This window comes from Staurois parvus, unplaced genomic scaffold, assembly GCF_062004578.1.
Source record: "Staurois parvus isolate SC_StPar_1 unplaced genomic scaffold, SC_StPar_1.0 ptg000706l, whole genome shotgun sequence".
Taxonomy (NCBI): Eukaryota; Metazoa; Chordata; class Amphibia; order Anura; family Ranidae; genus Staurois; species Staurois parvus.
Window position 1 is genome coordinate 3,113,116 of NW_028318502.1, and position 20,373 is coordinate 3,133,488.

The 20,373-nt window shown below is 43.3% G+C and overlaps 1 protein-coding gene across 1 annotated transcript in view; it reads right to left on the reverse strand.

The window, feature by feature from the left end:
• LOC149445873 (vomeronasal type-2 receptor 26-like) overlaps positions 1 to 20,373 on the reverse strand; it is a 160,523-nt gene that overhangs the window by 14,472 nt on the left and 125,678 nt on the right. Inside the window, exons 2-3 of the mRNA XM_089653320.1 lie at positions 15,811 to 16,102; positions 2,180 to 2,959 (exon numbers count right to left, since the gene is read on the reverse strand). Coding sequence (XP_089509446.1) covers positions 2,180 to 2,959; positions 15,811 to 16,102 — 1,072 coding nt within the window. The remainder of the gene's footprint in view (positions 1 to 2,179; positions 2,960 to 15,810; positions 16,103 to 20,373) is intronic.

Sequence of the window (20,373 nt, forward strand, 5' to 3'; positions counted from 1 at the left end):
ATAAGGGATCATGGGGCCCCTGTGTCCTCACCCACACTCAAACCACACCCAAAAAAGCCTATGAAAGGTATCAGGGGCATCTCATGGGGCCCCCTACTGACCCCGGGCCCTCGGGTAGTGCTCGAGTTCCCAAATGGTCAGTCCGCCCCTGCTTCCTCCTCACCTTGTTGCTGTGTCGGCTCCACCTTATGGCGCTGTAGTTGATGTACAATTGCTGATCATTTTTTAGCCATGACATATAATATCCAACTTTATTAACAACCACTCTATATTTCTCAGGCTGTATAAAATTTTGTATCATGAGAGGAATGTCAAAATCCCCATTTATTTCAAATAAATTTCGATTTTTGTAACCCTTCAATGGATTTCTGATTCGTTTTATATATTTATGCAGCTAAAAGACAAAACAAAGGTTCAAAATGTTAAAGTGTTCCTAAACCCCCAGCGGTACAATCAGTCTGTATATACAGTAAAGCATGCTTGTTATACTCACTGTGGGACCTAAGGGGTTAATCCTCTGCATTGTGTAAAAAGGCTGCTTGATCCTGAGTCCTCTGTTCCTCCCCTTTTTCAAGGAACCACCACTTATCTCCAGACTGAACTGTAAGCATTTGCACATGCTCAGTTTGGTGTATATTGCTAGAGAGGTTTTTTTTTTCTTGGGAGACTGCATGTGATCAGCACAGGGCCAATCAGCGCTGTCCAGACAGAGGGTCAGGGGATTTGTATACTCCTAGAGCAGAAAGAAAATGCCTCCTAAACGCTTTAGCTAGTGCTCTGCTGGAAACTGATAGAAGTCACAAGACTGCTCAAACTGCTGGTGAGAAAAGGTATTTAACAGTATACATTTACTAAAATAATTGCATATCCATGTTGTGTGTACTGTGGGAGACCGGATATAGTGAATGCGGGGTCTGGGGAGAGTGGATATAGTGAATGCAGGGTCCGGGGAGAGCGGATATAGTGAATGTGGGGTCCAGGGAGAGCGGATATAGTGAATGCGGGGTCCGGGAAGAGCGGATATAGTAAATGCGGGGTCCGGGGAGAGCGGATATAGTGAATGCGGGGTCCGGGGAGAGCGGATATAGTAAACGCGGGGTCCAGAGAGAGCGGATATAGTGAATGCAGGGTCCTGGGAGAGCGGCTATAGTGAATGCAGGATTCGGGGAGAGCAGATATAGTGAATGCGGGGTCCGGGGAGACCAGATATAGTGAATGTGGGGTCCGGGGAGACCAGGTATAGTGAATGCGGGGTCCTGGGAGAGCTGCTATAGTGAATGCAGGATTCGGGGAGAGCTGATATAGTGAATAAGGGTCCGGGGAGAGCAAATATAGTGAATGCGGCGTCCGGGGAGAGCGGATATAGTGAATAAGGGTTCCTGGGAGACTGGATATAGTGAATGCGGGGTCCAGGGAGAGCGGATATAGTGAATGCGGGGTCCGGGGAGAGCGGATATAATGAATGCGGGGTCCGGGGAGAGCGGATATAGTGAATGCGGGGTCCGGGGAGAGCGGATATAGTGAATGCGGGGTCCGGGGAGAGCGGATATAGTGAATGCAGGGTCCGGGGAGAGCGGATATAGTGAATGCAGGGTCCAGGGAGAGCGGATATAGTGAATGCGGGGTCCGGGGAGAGCGGATATAGTGAATGCGGGGTCCGGGGAGAGCGGATATAATGAATGCGGGGTCCGGGGAGAGCGGATATAGTGAATGCAGGGTCCGGGGAGAGCGGATATAGTGAATGCAGGGTCCAGGGAGAGCGGATATAGTGAATGCAGGGAGTGAATGCATCGGAGTACAAAACACACAAAATTTCCAATTTTCTAAAGAAAATTTGTTCAGGATTCGACCCATGTATGGCCTGCATAAAGCACTAAAGCAGGGTTTTCAAACTGGCGGCCCGCCAGCTGTTGTGAAACTACAAGTCCCATCATGCCTCTGCCTTTGGGAGTCACGCTTTTAACTGTCAATCTTGCAATGCCTCATGGGACTTGTAGTTTGGCAACAGCTGGAGGGCCGCCACTTTGACACCCGTGCCCTAAAGGACAGAACAGAAGAGGTTCTTCATCCAGATGATTCAGAATAATAGGGACATCTCCTCTTTTCATATTATAAAAGGCATCCTAAAACACAAAATAAAAATCAATCCCTAACCCAACGCCGAGCCGTAGAGATGTACCTGATCACACCTGTGCATGTCAGAGGCGGGTTTCACATGGCATGCCAGAAATGAAGCTTGGGCCAAGACCTCCACTACCAAGAACATCCGTACGGAGCTCCCGCTGTACAAGTAGTCCTGAACGCGTGCTATAACATCCGGCCATGACATGTTATGATTGATAAGAGTTGCGTTTTGTAAATGAACGTTATTCCCATTGTGATTTTCTGATACATTGTATAACGTAATGGACGTTTCAACATTGAGCAGCTTGGTAAGTGGCGGTCTTGACAACAGAGTGTAGTCTGCCAAAGCTTGAGCTATTGGGAATCGTATATCTATGAAATCCAAAGCCAAACCCGCGTTAAATTGAGGAAATAGGCAATAGAAAGTCATGTCACCGTAAAGCCAAGAGGACGGCAATATGGTCACGGAGTCGGGGTTCATCGTATAGTAAACTCCTAGGTAAGCATACACATGGTTGGTGAAGGACCCGCAGAGAATGACAACGTTGCAACGTTCGGTTCTGATTTGTCTTGTCCACTCTTTAATTGTAGCTAGATCGGTGATAAGTCGTGTTTCAAAAGCCACGCAAATCCCGTGGGAGCTCAGGTATCTCTTCAGAATTCGGGCCTCGTTCTCTCCGGTGTCATTATCCGATAGAAGGATTCCAACCCACGTCCAACCAAAATGTTTCACCAGTTTGGCAATTCCTAAGATGTGGTCGTTCTGAATGATTCTGAACACGTGAGGATAAAGCTGCCTGTCGGTCAATGTGTAGTCCGTGGATCCATAGCTGATCTGAGGAGAAGGGGAGGAACATTTCATTATATTATTGGATTGCATACAACAGAGGCGTCCAACTGGCGGCCCTCCAGCTGTTGCCGAACTACAAGTCCCATGAGGCATTGCAAGACTGACAGTTACAAGCATGACTCCCAAAGGCAGAGGCATGATGGGACTTGTAGTTTGGCAACAGCTGGAGGGCCGCCAGTTTGAATGAATTGATTGACGAGACACATTGTTGATCATGTAGCTCTGTGATTAGTGCCGAGTCTATTCACGGCGGCTCACTTTGTATGCCACGGGTGTCCAACTGGCGGCCCTCCAGCTGTTGCTGAACTACAAGTCCCATGAGGCATTGCAGGATTGACATTTACAAGTATGACTCCCAAAGGCAGAGGCATGATGGGACTTGTAGTCTATTCACGGCGGCTCACTTTGTATGCCACGGGTGTCCAACTGGCGGCCCTCCAGCTGTTGCCAAACTACAAGTCCCATGAGGCATTGCAGGATTGACAGTTACAAGTATGACTCCCAAAGGCAGAGGCATGATGGAACTTGTAGTTTGGCAACAGCTGGAGGGCCGCCAGTTTGAATGAATTAGTTGATTGACAAGACACATTGTTGATCATGTAGCTCTGTGATTAGTGCCGATTCTATTCACGGCGGCTCACTTTGTATGCCACGGGTGTCCAACTGGCAGCCCTCCAGCTGCTGCCGAACTACAAGTCCCATGATGCACTGCAGGATTGACAGTTACAAGCATGACTCCCAAAGCCAGAAGCATGATGGGACTTGTAGTTTGGTAACAGCTGGAGGGCCACCAGTTTGACACAACGGCACTACTCAATTGGTGGAGGGTGGAAGTCGTTGACAGCATTGGTATGGGGGCCCGTCAGCGGGCTCCACGCCCACAAGAAATCATCATTCCTCAGCATCGCACTACAGAAGAGTCCGCTCACCTTGTGCCGATCCCCTGACCGTTCGTTCCTACAAGAGCAAATAAAGATCGGAAGCCTTCTGGCGTGAACCACAGAAGAACCATAGAAAGAGAAGCCAAGGGCAGAGGCATGATGGGACTTGTAGTTTCACAACAGCTGGAGGGCCACCAGGTTGAATGAATTATTTGATTGACAAGACACATTGTTGATCATGTAGCTCTGTGATTAGTGCAGAGTCTATTCATTGCGGCTCACTTTGTATCCCACGGGTGTCCAACTGGCGGCCCTTCAGCTGTTGCCAAACTACAAGTCCCATGAGGCATTGCAAGATTGACAGTTACAAGCATGACTCCCAAAGGCAGAGGCATGATGGGACTTGTAGTTTGGCAAATGCATCTGCATTTTTTAGCTTTTTTTTACCACCAAAAAATAATTTTGGGGGGGTTAAAAAAGTGTGGCATTTTGCCGCGGTTAGCAGCGCTTTTCCGCATCTGCATTTTTTAGCGTTTTTTCTTTACCCCCCCCAAAAAAAATTGGAGGTGAAAAAAATGTCCAAAAACGACAGTTTGCAGTGTTTTACCGTGATTAGCAGCGTTTATCCATGTCTGTGTTATTTAGCATTTTTTAGCTTTTTTTACTACATGAAAGTTTGGGGGGGTCAAAAAAATGTCCACAAACACCGGTTTGCGGCCTTTTTCCGCGTTTTTCAGCATTAGAGTGTTTTACTGCTAAAAAAACTCTTCTAGAAGTCCACTAGTTCTGGGGGTTTTTTCCAGCCAAAAAACGTTGATTACAGTCGGTGTGTGCATGGAGACATAGGAGAACATGCTGGGGGGGGTTCACTGGCTGTAGAAAAAACCGTCAAAAGCCAAAAACGTAAAAACGTCCCGCGTGCATGAGGGCTTACTGTGAGCATTCGGCAGTTTATTATTATTATACAGGATTTATATAGCGCCAACAGTTTGCTCAGCGCTTTACAACCGGGGGCTGACTGACCATTTGGAAACTCGGGCACTGCCCGAGGGCCCGGGGTCGATAGGGGGCCCCATGAGATGCCCCTGGTACATTTTTCATAGGCTTTTTTGAGTTTGGGCAAGGACACACGGGCCCCATGATCCCCTATTACCCGGGGGCCCCATGAGTTGTCAGTCCGCCCCTGTTTACAAGATAATGGGAGACAATACAGCAACAATACAGTTCAATACAAGAGGGATAGTAGGGCCTGGGAGCTTACAATCTAGGAGGGAGGTGGGTAAAAGATGGCTTCCAATACCAATGTGTGCCATGAATAACAGGAAAGTCCCTTTCTCTTTAGAGCTCTTAGTGTTTTCTTCACCACAAAATGAAATGCAGAGAACTACAAAACACCTCCGTCAAGCCGTTCCATAATCCCGAGCACTCACACCCAAACTATGCACTCACCAAAATGATATGACCCCTTAGGCTCAGCCTTCTAGAACACCTCTTTTTACCACTGTAACGGAACCGGAACCCAGACCGCACTGAGTTTTTTTCGTTATAGCACAACTTCCCCTGTCCGAACACCATCCATGGACCACGCCCTTTTAATCCCTCAGGAAAAAGACAGCACCCAGCTCTTAAAACAGAAAGCCAACTCTTTATTTTAACACAAAACACAGAATATATACAGAGGGCGGGGAAACACAACCAGGAACAGGAAATACATCATCAGCCCGCCCTATCAGTGGGAAGGGCTACAGGGAACCACCCCAACCAACCCAAGACACAGAACAATGGGATGAAACACATGGCAAAGGATATTGACCAACCCCCACACCAATACACAAACAGTACATCCCATAATAGTTGGCTGGACAGGAAGACACAGAACAATGGGGGGTAGCACATGGCAAACAAACAATGGACAGCCATGTGGCCGAGAACAAAGGAACGCACACTATACACAAGACTCAGACATTCACATACACACCATGTACCCCTTAACAGGCACAGGGTGGGTTAAACATAATGGGAATTTGGAAAGATGATACAGAGGTCCCCCCACCCCCAAAAGTCACTCCCGTCACATATGGCCACTGTTGCATTTCTGAAGAAGAACCGGGTGAACGTTATTTAGTGGCCAAGTCTGTCTCCTGATCTGAACCCAATCCCACACCTATGGGGAATACTGAAGAGACGAGCTGAGCATCGCTCTCCATCCAACATCCAGACTCTAAAAGAGGTCGTTCTTGAAGAATGGAAAAAGATCAATGTTGCAATATATCCCAACTTGTTCATTCCATGCCTAGAAGACTTGGTGCCGTCCTTACAAATCATGGAGGTCCTACAGAATACTAGATGGAGGAGTTCTTGTTGTGGGGGGGGGATTCATTTTTGCATCAATTAATTTGAGTAAAACGGAAGATTTTGTTATCTAATGCAGGCCATAGACGGTACGTTTATTGGCCGAAAAATTCAGCCAAAAAATGAAAGATCGCTCGTTCTGTTGCCATCAATGTTTGCGAAAATCGGTCGTTTTTCACAAATTTTTCAGCATGACCGATAAAAGAAATTGAGGAGAAACCGCGAAAATTGGGCGATGACATTGCCCCACTAATTCTGCGAATATCGGCCGATTATTCTTTTGGACGAAAAATCGGCCGATAAACGAACCGTCTATGGCCTGCATTAGTTATATTATTAACCTTCCTTTCATGTAATGAGCCGAACAAATGTTCTATAAAACTCAGTTTTGTCAAAATTGTGGAAATTGTTCTTGTGTTCATTGAGACATTGATGAAAATCTTACTTTTTACAAGGGGTGGAGTCATTGATGCCGAGCACTGTGTATACAGCCAGTGTGAGGATCAGAACTACAATTTCAGAACCTGCGTAATGTCCTCACGATTGGCTGGAAGGGCTCAAAAATGTCAAATTGCTCTGAAACATCTTTCAGGGAACTTTCTTCAGAAAAGGTGGAGGAAGCCAAAACACATACCATTGACGTGATTGGTCAGCTCCCACTTAAAACCAAAAATTTAATTTTTCTTTGTTTTGGATGGAGTGGGGGGGGGGGTTAAAGCAGGGCGCTGGATTCAGATCTTCTAAGGGCCGCTGATGTTTTTGCTGGGCATGCTGGCTCCAGTTCAGCAGCACTCTGCAAAAAGAAACCTCCTGAACCTTCTGAACCTCCTGAACCTACTGAACCTTCTGAACCTCCTGAACCTTCTGAACCTACTGAACCTTCTGAACCTCCTGAACCTACTGAACCTTCTGAACCTCCTGAACCTTCTGAACCTCCTGGACCTTCTGAACCTCCTGAACCTCCTGAACCTTCTGATCCTCCTGAACCTTCTGAACCTCCTGAACCTTCTGAACCTTCGGAACTTCCTGAACCTTCTGAACCTCCTGGACCTTCTGAACCTTCTGAACCTACTGAACCTACTGAACCTCCTGAACCTCCTGAACCTACTGAACCTCCTGAACCTTCTGAACCTCCTGAACCTTCTGAACCCACTGAACCTACTGAACCTCCTGAACCGCCTGAACCTTCTGAACCTCCTGAACTTCCTGAACCTCACCCTGGAGATCATCTACTTACTGACCAGGGAGGAGTAACTAACTGGCCTGTACGAGTTCCATTGCCTGGCTGTGACGGGAGTGACTTTTGGGGGTGGGGGGACCTCTGTATCATCTTCCCAAATTCCCATTATGTTTAACCCACCCTGTGCCTGTTAAGGGGTACAGGGTGTGTATGTGAATGTCTGAGTCTTGTGTATAGTGTGCGTTCCTTTGTTCTCGGCCACAAGGCTGTCCATTGTTTGTTTGCCATGTGCTACCCCCCATTGTTCTGTGTCTTCCTGTCCAGCCAACTATTATGGGATGTACTGTTTGTGTATTGGTGTGGGGGTTGGTCAATATCCTTTGCCATGTGTTTCATCCCATTGTTCTGTGTCTTGGGTTGGTTGGGGTGGTTCCCTGTAGCCCTTCCCACTGATAGGGCGGGCTGATGATGTATTTCCTGTTCCTGGTTGTGTTTCCCCGCCCTCTGTATATATTCTGTGTTTTGTGTTAAAATAAAGAGTTGGCTTTCTGTTTTAAGAGCTGGGTGCTGTCTTTTTCCTGAGGGATTTCAGGGGCGTGGTCCGTGGATGGTGTTCGGACAGGGGAAGTTGTGCTATAACGAAAAAACTCAGTGCGGTCTGGGTTCCGTTACACCATAGATGTGTGTTTTGGACCATTGGTGTTGGATTGGGTTCAGTTCGGGAGACAGACATGGCCACTGAATCACGTTCACCTGGTTCTTCAGAAATGCAACAGTGGCCATAGATGTGTGTTTTGGACCATTGGTGTGGGATTGGGTTCAGATCAGGAGACAGACTTAACCACTGAATCACGTTCACCTGGTTCTTCAGAAATGCAACAGTGGCCATAGATGTGTGTTTTGGACCATTGGTGTGGGATTGGGTTCAGATCAGGAGACAGACTTGGTCACTGAATCACGTTCACCTGGTTCTTCAGAAATGCAACAGTGGCCATAGATGTGTGTTTTGGACCATTGGGGTGGGATTGGGTTCAGATCAGGAGACAGACTTAACCACTGAATCACGTTCACCTGGTTTTTCAGAAATGCAACAGTGGCCATAGATGTGTGTTTTGGACCATTGGTATTGGATTGGGTTCAGATCAGAAGACAGACATGGCCACTGAATTGCCATCACCCGGTTCTTCTTCAGAAATGCCACAGTGGCCTTAGATGTGTGTTTTGGACCATTGTCACGTTGGAGAAGTGCACAATGACCGAGGACATAGAGTGATGGGAGCATCTTCTCTTTCAATATAGAGCAGTACATCTGTGAATTCATGACACCATCAATGAAATGCAGCTTCCCAACACCAGCAACACTCAAGAAGCCCCACAGAAGGACACTGCCACCACCATGTTTCACAGTAGGCACCATGCATTTTTCTTTGTACTCCTCACCTTTGTGACGTCATACAGTTTTGAAGCCATCAGTTCCAAAACCATTTATCTTGGTCTCAGCACTGCGGAGTACAGAGTCCCAGTACTCGTCTTCTTTTTCAGCATGGGCATTTTCACCTGGAGCTTTGGAGGGGACGTCATCACGTATGGGTGAGCTGCCGGTGTTAGACCAAGACCAGAGCTAACCTACTGATGTTTCTATGCGGTTTATGCTAGTGTCGGCTAAGACACTTTCCATTGTTACTGTAATCAGAAGCTTTCAACATAATAAAATGCCTGGATGGTTTTACTCCATGTAGATTCCTCCTCCTTTCATTTATGGTCTCATTTGAGTGTATGGAGATCCGAGTAAGGAGTCGCAATAGTCAGCAATAGAAGCACATTAAGGTCCTGGAGTGGCCTAGCCAGCCTCCAGACCTTCATCCGATGAAGGAGTCCAGAGGAGGACTGGTTGAAAGTGTTGTGGTCAGATGAGACCAAAATCAAGCTCTTTGGCATCAACTCAACTCGCCATGTTTGGAGGAGGAGGAATGTTGCCTATGACCCCAAGAACACCATCCCAACTGTGAAACATGGTGGTGGAAACATTCTGCTTTGGGGGTGTTTTTCTGTTAAGGGGACAGAACAACTGCACAGCATCAAAGGGACGATGGACGGGGCAATGTACCATCAAATCTTGGGTGAGAACCTTCTTCCCTCAGCGAGGGCATTGAAAATGGGTCGTGGATGGGTGTTCCAGCATGACAATGACCCAAAACACACGGCCAAGGCAACAAAGGAGCGGCTCAAAAAGAAGCACATTAAGGTTCTTGAGTGGCCTAGCCAGTCTCCAGACCTTCATCTGACTGAAAATCTGTGGAGGGAGCTGAAAGTTCAAGTTGCCAAATGTCAGCCACCAAACCTTAATGGCTTGGAGAGGATCTGCCAAGAGGAGTGGGCCAAAATCCCTCCTGAGATGTGTGCGAACCTGGGGGCCAACTCCAGGAAACGTCTGACCTCTGTGATTGCCAACAAGGGATTGGCCACCAAGTACTAAGTCATGTTTTGTGAAGGGGATCAAATCCTTATTTCCCTCATGAACATGCAGATCAGTCATCATTTGTTAGACGCATTTCTGCTGAATTTGTTGTTGTATTCTGTCTCTCAGTGTTACACCGAACATTCCATTGTTAGACCGATCATTTCTGTGTGAGGGGCGAACATTCAGCATCAGCCGGGGAGCAAATACGCATTTCCTTCACTGTAGCTTTATAGACATTTTTTGGACACGGATTTATTTACGATTATTTATTAATATTGATTTATATAGTCACATGGTCACTTTCTGTATATGCATGACTTATGAGTTGGGTTATTTTTCAGTATTTGCACTAATGTATTTATTCATTTTTTTTTTTTTTTGCCCTTTTATTGATGCTTACCTCGTTTGGTTTGTATCAATAAATATTAATTCGGTGAGGAGCGCTGTTCTAATTGATCAATTATCTTACAATCACCTTGATTTCAAGGACTAGATCAGTCTTTCTCAACCTTTTTTCATCCAAGGCACCCTTTAATATTATGGACGGTCCTGAGGCACCCTTTAAAATGATGGACAGTCTGGAGGCACCCTTTAAAATGATGGACAGTCCGGAGGCACCCTTTAAAATGATGGACAGTCCGGAGGCATCTTTTAAAATTATGGACAGTCCCGAGGCACCTTTTAAAATTATGGACAGTTCTGAGGCACCCTTTAAAATGATGGTCAGTCCCGAGGCACCCTTTAAAATTATGGACAGTCCTGAGGCACCCTTTAAAATGATGGACAGTCCCGAGGCACCCTTTAAAATGATGGACAATCCCGAGGCACCCTTTAAAATGATGGACAGTCCCGAGGCACCCTTTAAAATGATGGCCGGTCCCGAGGCGCCCCATTCTAAAATGTGAAAAACTATTCTAATAGTTTTATATAACACAGCAACATCCACACAAGTAGGACACCCAACACTAGAGGGGATTTATTCTTCCAAAACAAATACACTTTTGTACACTGGTACTGACTAGTATCCCAATGTTTCTCCTCTCCCTCAATTTTTCTCCATCACTGAGCTAATGTGACCCCAGCACTGATGGAGAGGGGCGGGGGAGGGTCAAACTAGGATACTGTGCAGGCAGCTGACAGCCTCCTTATCGACTGATGATGTCATTGGTTGTCAGGACACCGATGGCTAGAAGGTGGTAATGGTGCACAATGAAGACCTGTGGCTTTGTGTAACTAAAAGGCAGGCTTGTTCCACCCACTGGCTTGTATACAAGTTTTGGGCAATTTGTAGACATTTTGCCAAGGCACCTCTGAAGAAACCTCAAGGCATCCCTGAAGAAACCTCAAGGCACCCCAGGGTGCCTGGGCACCCTGGTTGAGAAAGGCTGGACTAGATAGCTGCTCTTCTTCCTCTTGGTTATATTTTCTCCTTCCTTGTTTTCCACTTATACATCCAGTGGCGCTGTCTATATTTGTCAGAAAGTGTCAGAATTTGCCTGGGGGTCAAGTGGATAAAATCCTTTTTTTTTCAGAAATTGTCCCTTGTTTGAGATCCACCATCAATCGTGATGCCCACCACCGACAACTCAATAAAAGAGCAGATGTCCTGCCATACTCAAACGACTCCGCATGGGTAACTGTCAGGGTCCCGTCCACGGCAGAAGTTCTGGAAGATCTGGCATTTCTGCTAGTACTCTGCATGGCCGCAGAAGGACACATCAGCCTCAGTTTGGTGTCAGATGGCCTTTATAAGGAGGCTCATCACTTCCTCAAGTTGCTGGATGATTTCTAGCTCCCCGTGCCTTGTTCCTGTTTCCTGAGATTCTGACCTGCGACCTCCTGTTACCGACTCGGCTTGCTCCTGGACTTGTCTACTCTACTTTACCCCTGATCTGACCTCGGCCTGGCTTACAGATACTCTCTCTCTCTCGCTCCTCTGTGTATGATCTCGGCTATCCCATCTGACTACGTCTGCTCTGATTCCCACCTGGTACCTGACCTTGGCTTGAACCAACTACCCAGTAAACATCTAAATCCCGGAAGGGCTTGCATACCACGCACAGGCGCCTCCTGTCTACAGACCTATCTCCATGCACCAGCTGTGCTTCTGAGTGGACCATCAACCAGCACTCCTAAAGGCGACCTGTGCAACTTTGGGCCAGACTCCCGCTGTCCCACTCTCAGGGGAGTCCGGAAATTAGCCGCAAGGGAAGCCCTGTCTCCATTGCCCTCCATCACCTGGTACGTGATAGTAACACTAGATAAATGACAACTCCCCAAGCTGTTATCGACTATATATGAGGTGTGTCCAGAATAGAATGAGAATTACATTCCTACGCTTGAGAAGGGCTCTGTGCAGGGAGAAGCTGGCCAAGGTCACTTGGGCCAAGGTCAACACTGGTCAGTTGCATCCCAACCCTGTTAGAGTTGAGACGTTCTTTTTTGTGACACATTGTTCAAGTGCCGCGTATTAAGAAACATGCAATCAAGTCTGGAACAGCAATACACGATAAACGTTTGTGTGAAATTGAGTAAAAAGTGCATCAGAAACTTTGGAAATGGTGAGGAAAGCTTATGGAGAAGTTGCTCTATCATCTGCACAAGTGTATCTATGGCACAAGGCCTTCAAGGAAAGATGAGAACTTCTTGAAGATGGACAATGATCAGGACGACCCTCTTCGGCAAAAACGGAACAAGGTGACTGATGGCTCACTATCAGAACAATTGCAGTGGAAGCGGGAATTACCAATTCAATTGTTCATGAAATCTTGACTTAGGAGTCCAACATGAGAAAAGTGATGATGGAATTCACATGGAATGGTCCATAAGGAATTTGTACCTACTGGCCAAACTGTGAATCAAAGATTTTACCAGGAAGTTCTTGAGATGAAGAGTTTTTCGTGTGCGTCCTGAGATCGGCTCAACTTGGATCCTTCATCACGGCAACGCACCGAGTCACAGTGCTTTGGCTGTCAGAGAGTTCTTGGCTGAAAAACACATTGCGGTGCTCCCCGTGAGCCTACAGGCCCGACTTGGCTCCTTGTGACTATTTCATATTCCCAAAGATGAAAAAGGGTTTGAAAAGACACCATTTTGGTAGTGCGGATAAGGTCCAAAGAGCCTCCGAGCGCCATCTCACTTGAAGACTTCCAGGGATGCTAAGAATGGAAAAATCCCTCGGAGCGTGGTGTACACTCACATGGCGCATACTTTGAATGAGACAATCTTCAATTGTAAAATTTTTCAATAAAAGAATTTTTAAAATATCATTCTTATTACTTTCTGGACACACCTTGTAAAGAAAGGGTCAGGATAGTGGTGGCATCAATACCCAAATTTGTCAAGGAGACACAAAGAGGCAGCATATAACCACATGGAAGAAAAATATATTTGAAATATATTTTAAAAATATTCTTAATAAATATATTGCCATATATTTGAAATTCTACAATTTTGGCCGTATTCAATATATCTCAATATATATAACCTATAAAAAGTAATTTTAACATATATTTCTACATATATTTGTAAATGCAATCCAAAAATGTAGATTAAATGTATTTTTAAAGGCATACAATATATATATATACACACACTGCATGTTGAAATGCGTTTTCATTACAAAACATATGAAAAATATTTTTAAAAATACATTTCAAATATACTGTACATCTTTAAAAATACACATCTACATTTTTGGAATGCATTTACAAAATATGTAAAAAAAATCTGAAGAATATATTTAAAAAAGTATATATTTTAAAAAATATATTTTTTTTAAATATATTTTTCTGATTTTTTTTTTAACATATAAAAAAGTAATTTTAACATATATTTTCTACATATATTTGTAAATGCATTCCAAAAATTTACATTTGTATTTTTAACCACTTGCCTACAGGGCACTTATACCCCCTTCCTGCCCAGGCCAGGTTTCAGCTTTCAGTGCTATAACACTTTGAATGACAATTGCGCGGTCATACAACACTGTACCCATGTGAATTCTTTAGCATTTTTTGAGACAGAGCTTTATTTTGCTGTTATTTATTCACCGCTGGGATTTTTATTTTTTTGCTATGTAAATGAAAAAGTCCAAAAAGTTTGAAAAAAGGTGTTGTTCTTATTACATTTTGCAAATAAATAATATTTCATCATAAATCTTGGCCAAAATTTATTCCGTTATCTTTTTAGTAAAAAAAATAACCCAAATTAGTTTATAACCAAAAATTATAATTTTTAAAAAAAATTTTAAATTTTTTTTATTTTTTTATATTAATATTTATGGGTTTTTTTTACATACTGTCACCCTAGCAGTACAGTGTCACCATGGGGGGTGATGAAGATTTTTTTTTTTTTACACTGATTGCTTTTACACCCATAAAGGCTGTAAAAGCAATAATTTCTCCTTCTCTCTGGCTGCATTCTTGCAGCCATTGAGAACTACTCTGTGAGCTGTGATTGGTCACAGCTTGTCACATGGTACAAGGCTGTTGTGAATAGCCCTCTACCATGTGATCTCTGTGATCATTCACAGATTTCACACGTAGTAAGCAATGATGTCAGAAGTGACATTTTGCTTACTACTCTGCATGTGATCACTGATTGGCCAATCAGTGATCACATGATCGGGACCTTGCACAGAGGTCCCCTACAGTGATCGGTGTTCCACTGTGTCCAGAAGACAGGGCGGGCACTGGATCGCGGTGCTGTGTGCTCCCAGGGAGCGCACACAAGCAGGGTGCGGGGAGGCCGTTTATATACATGGGCCGGACGGGAGGTGGTTAATCACCTCGGGGTTTTTTATTTTTTGCTAAACAAACCAAAAACAACTGAAAATTAAAAAAAAACAACACGTTTTTTCGTATAAAATGTTGTAAATAAGTGATTTTTCTCCTTCACTGATGTGCGCTAATGAGGCTGCAGTGATGGGCACTGAAAGGCAGCACTCATATATGGCACTGATAGGCAGCACTGATGGGCACTGATAGGCGGCACTGACTGGCATTGACAGGCAGCACTGATGGGGCTACAGTGATCATCAGGGCACACTGATCTTCAGTGCCCTGATGATCAGTGTAGATGTCCCCTCCATGGAAAGCTGATTACCGGCTCTCCTCTCCTCTGTCAGCGTGACAGCTTGAGAGGAGAGAAATGCAGATAACCAGCATTTCCGTGTTTACATGTGATCAGCTGTGATTGGACACAGCTGATCACATGACCGAGCCGACATCTTTCCATTGATTGGTGATCCGCACACCACCGATCGCCACGCTGCGCACTCCTTGGGCTGCGCATGTGCGGTGATTACGGAAGGACATCATACGACGTCCTCCCAGAACGAGAGAACCACCTTGCGCCCGTCATTACCTTATATGGGAGGTGGGAGGCGGCTAAAGACATACAGTATATTTGAAATGTATTTTTAAAAATGTTTTTCCTATATTTTGCAATAAAAATGCATTTCAACATACAGTGTGTGTGTGTGTATATATATATATAGTATGCCTTTAATCATTTAATCTACATTGTTGGAATGCATTTACAAATATATGTTAAAATGACTTTTTATATGTTAAAATAAATCTAGAAAATTCATTTAAAAATATATTTATTTTTAAAAATATTTTTCAAATATTTTGTAATATATATAAAATGCATTTCAACATGCGGTATATATATGTGTATATATATATATATATATATATTTATTGAAATATATTTTGAAATATATTGAATACGGCCAAAATTGTAGAATTTCAAATATATGTCAACATATTTGGGAAGAATATTTTTTATATATATTTCAAATATATTTTTCTTCCATGTGGGTACATAAACGGTCCAGGTGAAGGAGAGGTATATTGCTTCTAGTATTATAGGTATGCGTTAACAAAGGAAAATCACCCTCTGCTGACCAGTTGACTTCAATATTTTTGCAGAGATAGAGGAAGGTTGCACTGACCTGTGTGTATCTGTACAATCCGAGGATTTGGGCGATTGGGATGGTCGTGAAGGAATATTGATCCCCAATAACTCCGGCCAGCTTGCCTCCTTTTCTACAGGAATAATTAGGAATGGTCTTCCCCGGTCCAGATAAAATATTCAGCACACTCCTTACAGCCTTCCTGGGGTCAGACCAAGAATCGTGGAGATGGAAGCCCAATGAGGCATTGAATGGAGCGTACAGAGCCGGGTTTATACTTTCAATAACAGAAATGAAAACTAAAGCGTGTACATAACCCCGAATCATTAATCTATAAAAAAAAAAAAAAGTCAATTTCCAATGAACGATCAAGCAACAAAAGTGATCCCCCTCCCCCACATCAAGCACCAATTAGAGAAAAAAAAAACACAATAATGAACCCCCCAAAAAAAGGTAGAAATGCCCAAAGAGTTAGAAACCCAAACTGACACCATGGGGGTTGCTTTAGCCTCGGTTCACATCTGCGCGGGTGGTGCCAATGCGGATTCGCATGAAAATCCATGCATCCGCACCACCCGCACAGAGGAATGCGGACCCGCGGGCGGGCACCATTGGTTCTAACGGCACGCCGCCCGCACTGTAAAACGCAACCGTACTGGGAACCTCGGCCGTGTTTTTTGGAAGAAGTGCCGGAATTTCTCTGCGTGTCAGACCGGAATCAAAGTTTTTTGGCTCGAAAAAAAAAACAGAACTAGCGAGCTTCTAGAGAAGCTTTTTAGCTGTAAAAAACGCTGTAACGCTGCAACACGCAGTAATATGCCGCAAAATTGCATTTTCGGCTTTTGTTTTGGACCAAAAAAAGCGCTAAAATATGCAGACGCGGGAAAATGCCGCAAAACTGCATTTTCGGCTTTTTTTTGGACAAAAAAGTGCTTAAAAATGCAAACGCGGTAAAATGCCGCAAAACTGCATTTTCAGCCTTTTTTGGGCCAAAAAAGCGCTAAAAAATGCAAACGCGGGAAAATGCCACAAAATTGCATTTTCGGCTTTTTTTTGGACAAAAAAAGTGCTCAAAAATGCAAACGCAGGAAAATGCTGCAAAACTGCATTCTTGGCTTTTTTTTTTTTTTTGGACCAAAAAAGCGCTAAAAAATGCAAACGTGGGAAAATGCTGCAAAACTGCATTTTCAGCCTTTTTTTGGACCAACAAAAGCGCTGAAAAATGCAGACGCGGGAAAATGCCGCAAAATTGCATTTTCGACTTATTTTTGGACAAAAAAATGCTAAAAAATGCAAATGCAGGAAAATGCCACAAAACTGCATTCTTGGCTTTTTTTTTTACTAAAAAAAAGCACTAAAAAATGCAAACATGGAAAAATGCCACAAAACTAAATTTTTGGCATTTTTCTTTTGGACCAAAAACAGTGATAAAAATGCAAATGCTGTAAAATGCAGTAAAACTGCATTTTCGGCCTCTTTTTGGACCAAAAAAAATGCAAACGCTGTAAAATGCAGCAAAACTGCATTTTCAGCCTCTTTTTGGACCAAAAAAAAAGCTAAAAATGCAAACGCAGGAAAATGCCGCAAAACTGCATTTTTTGGCCTTCTTTGGACCAAAAAAAGCACTAGAAAATGCTAAAGCGGTAATATGCTGCAAAACTGCATTTTCTGCCTCTTTTTGGACCAAAAAAAGTGCTAAAAATGCAAATGCGGGCAAATGCCGCAAAACTGCATTTTGGCCTTTTTTTTGGTCCAAAAAAAGCGCTAAAAAATGCAAATGCTGTAATATGCCGCAAAACGCTAATGCAAAAACGGTGAAAAACTGCGGTTTTTAACATGACTTTACACAGCTAACGTTTCCAGCGTTATGAAAACGCCCCCCCAGAGCCGGGTTTATACTTTCAATAACAGAAATGAAAACTAAAGCGTCTACATAACCCCGAATCATTCATCTATAAAAAAAAAAAAAAGTCAATTTCCAATGAACGATCAAGCAACAAAAGTGATCCCCCTCCCCCACATCAAGCACCAATTAGAGAAAAAAAAAAACACAATAATGAACCCCCCAAAAAAAGGTAGAAATGCCCAAAGAGTTAGAAACCCAAACTGACACCATGGGGGTTGCTTTAGCCTCGGTTCACATCTGCGCGGGTGGTGCCAATGCGGATTCGCATGAAAATCCATGCATCCGCACCACCCGCACAGAGGAATGCGGACCCGCGGGCGGGCACCATTGGTTCTAACGGCACGCCGCCCGCACTGGAAAACGCAACCGTACTGGGAACCTCGGCCGTGTTTTTTGGAAGAAGTGCCGGAATTTCTCTGCGTGTCAGACCGGAATCAATGTTTTTTGGCTCGAAAAAAAAACAGAACTAGCGAGCTTCTAGAGAAGCTTTTTAGCTGTAAAAAACGCTGTAACGCTGCAACACGCAGTAATATGCCGCAAAATTGCATTTTCGGCTTTTGTTTTGGACCAAAAAAAGCGCTAAAATATGCAGACGCGGGAAAATGCCACAAAACTGCATTTTCGGCTTTTTTTTGGACAAAAAAGTGCTTAAAAATGCAAACGCGGTAAAATGCCACAAAACTGCATTTTCAGCCTTTTTTGGACCAAAAAAGTGCTAAAAAATGCAAACGCGGGAAAATGCCACAAAATTGCATTTTCGGCTTTTTTTTGGACAAAAAAGTGCTCAAAAATGCAAACGCAGGAAAATGCTGCAAAACTGCATTCTTGGCTTTTTTTTTTTTTTTTGGACCAAAAAAGCGCTAAAAAATGCACACGTGGGAAAATGCAGCAAAACTGCATTTTCAGCCTTTTTTTGGACCAACAAAAGCGCTGAAAAATGCAGACGCGGGAAAATGCCGCAAAATTGCATTTTCGACTTATTTTTGGACAAAAAAATGCTCAAAAATGCAAATGCAGGAAAATGCCACAAAACTGCATTCTTGGCTTTTTTTTTTACTAAAAAAAGCACTAAAAAATGCAAAAATGGCAAAATGCCACAAAACTAAATTTTTGGCATTTTTCTTTTGGACCAAAAACAGTGATAAAAATGCAAATGCTGTAAAATGCAGTAAAACTGCATTTTCGGCCTCTTTTTGGACCAAAAAAAATGCAAACGCTGTAAAATGCAGCAAAACTGCATTTTCAGCCTCTTTTTGGAACAAAAAAAAAGCTAAAAATGCAAACGCAGGAAAATGCCGCAAAACTGCATTTTCAGCCTTTTTTGGACCAAAAAAAGCGCTAAAATATGCAGACGCGGGAAAATGCCACAAAATTGCATTTTCGGCTTTTTTTTGGACAAAAAAGTGCTCAAAAATGCAAACGCAGGAAAATGCTGCAAAACTGCATTCTTGGCTTTTTTTTTTTTTTTGGACCAAAAAAGCGCTAAAAAATGCAAACGTGGGAAAATGCAGCAAAACTGCATTTTCAGCCTTTTTTTGGACCAACAAAAGCGCTGAAAAATGCAGACGCGGGAAAATGCCGCAAAATTGCATTTTCGACTTATTTTTGGACAAAAAAATGCTCAAAAATGCAAATGCAGGAAAATGCCACAAAACTGCATTCTTGGCTTTTTTTTTTACTAAAAAAAGCACTAAAAAATGCAAAAATGGCAAAATGCCACAAAACTAAATTTTTGGCATTTTTCTTTTGGACCAAAAACAGTGATAAAAATGCAAATGCTGTAAAATGCAGTAAAACTGCATTTTCGGCCTCTTTTTGGACCAAAAAAAATGCAAACGCTGTAAAATGCAGCAAAACTGCATTTTCAGCCTCTTTTTGGAACAAAAAAAAAGCTAAAAATGCAAACGCAGGAAAATGCCGCAAAACTGCATTTTCAGCCTTTTTTGGACCAAAAAAAGCGCTAAAATATGCAGACGCGGGAAAATGCCACAAAATTGCATTTTCGGCTTTTTTTTGGACAAAAAAGTGCTCAAAAATGCAAACGCAGGAAAATGCTGCAAAACTGCATTCTTGGCTTTTTTTTTTTTTTTGGACCAAAAAAGCGCTAAAAAATGCAAACGTGGGAAAATGCAGCAAAACTGCATTTTCAGCCTTTTTTTGGACCAACAAAAGCGCTGAAAAATGCAAATGCAGGAAAATGCCACAAAACTGCATTCTTAGCTTTTTTTTTTACTAAAAAAAGCACTAAAAAATGCAAACATGGCAAAATGCCACAAAACTAAATTTTTGGCATTTTTCTTTTGGACCAAAAACAGTGATAAAAATGCAAATGCTGTAAAATGCAGTAAAACTGCATTTTCGGCCTCTTTTTGGACCAAAAAAAATGCAAACGCTGTAAAATGCAGCAAAACTGCATTTTCAGCCTCTTTTTGGACCAAAAAAAAAGCTAAAAATGCAAACGCAGGAAAATGCCGCAAAACTGCATTTTTTGGCCTTCTTTGGACCAAAAAAAGCACTAGAAAATGCTAAAGCGGTAATATGCTGCAAAACTGCATTTTCTGCCTCTTTTTGGACCAAAAAAAGTGCTAAAAATGCAAATGCGGGCAAATGCCGCAAAACTGCATTTTGGCCTTTTTTTTGGTCCAAAAAAAGCGCTAAAAAATGCAAATGCTGTAATATGCCGCAAAACGCTAATG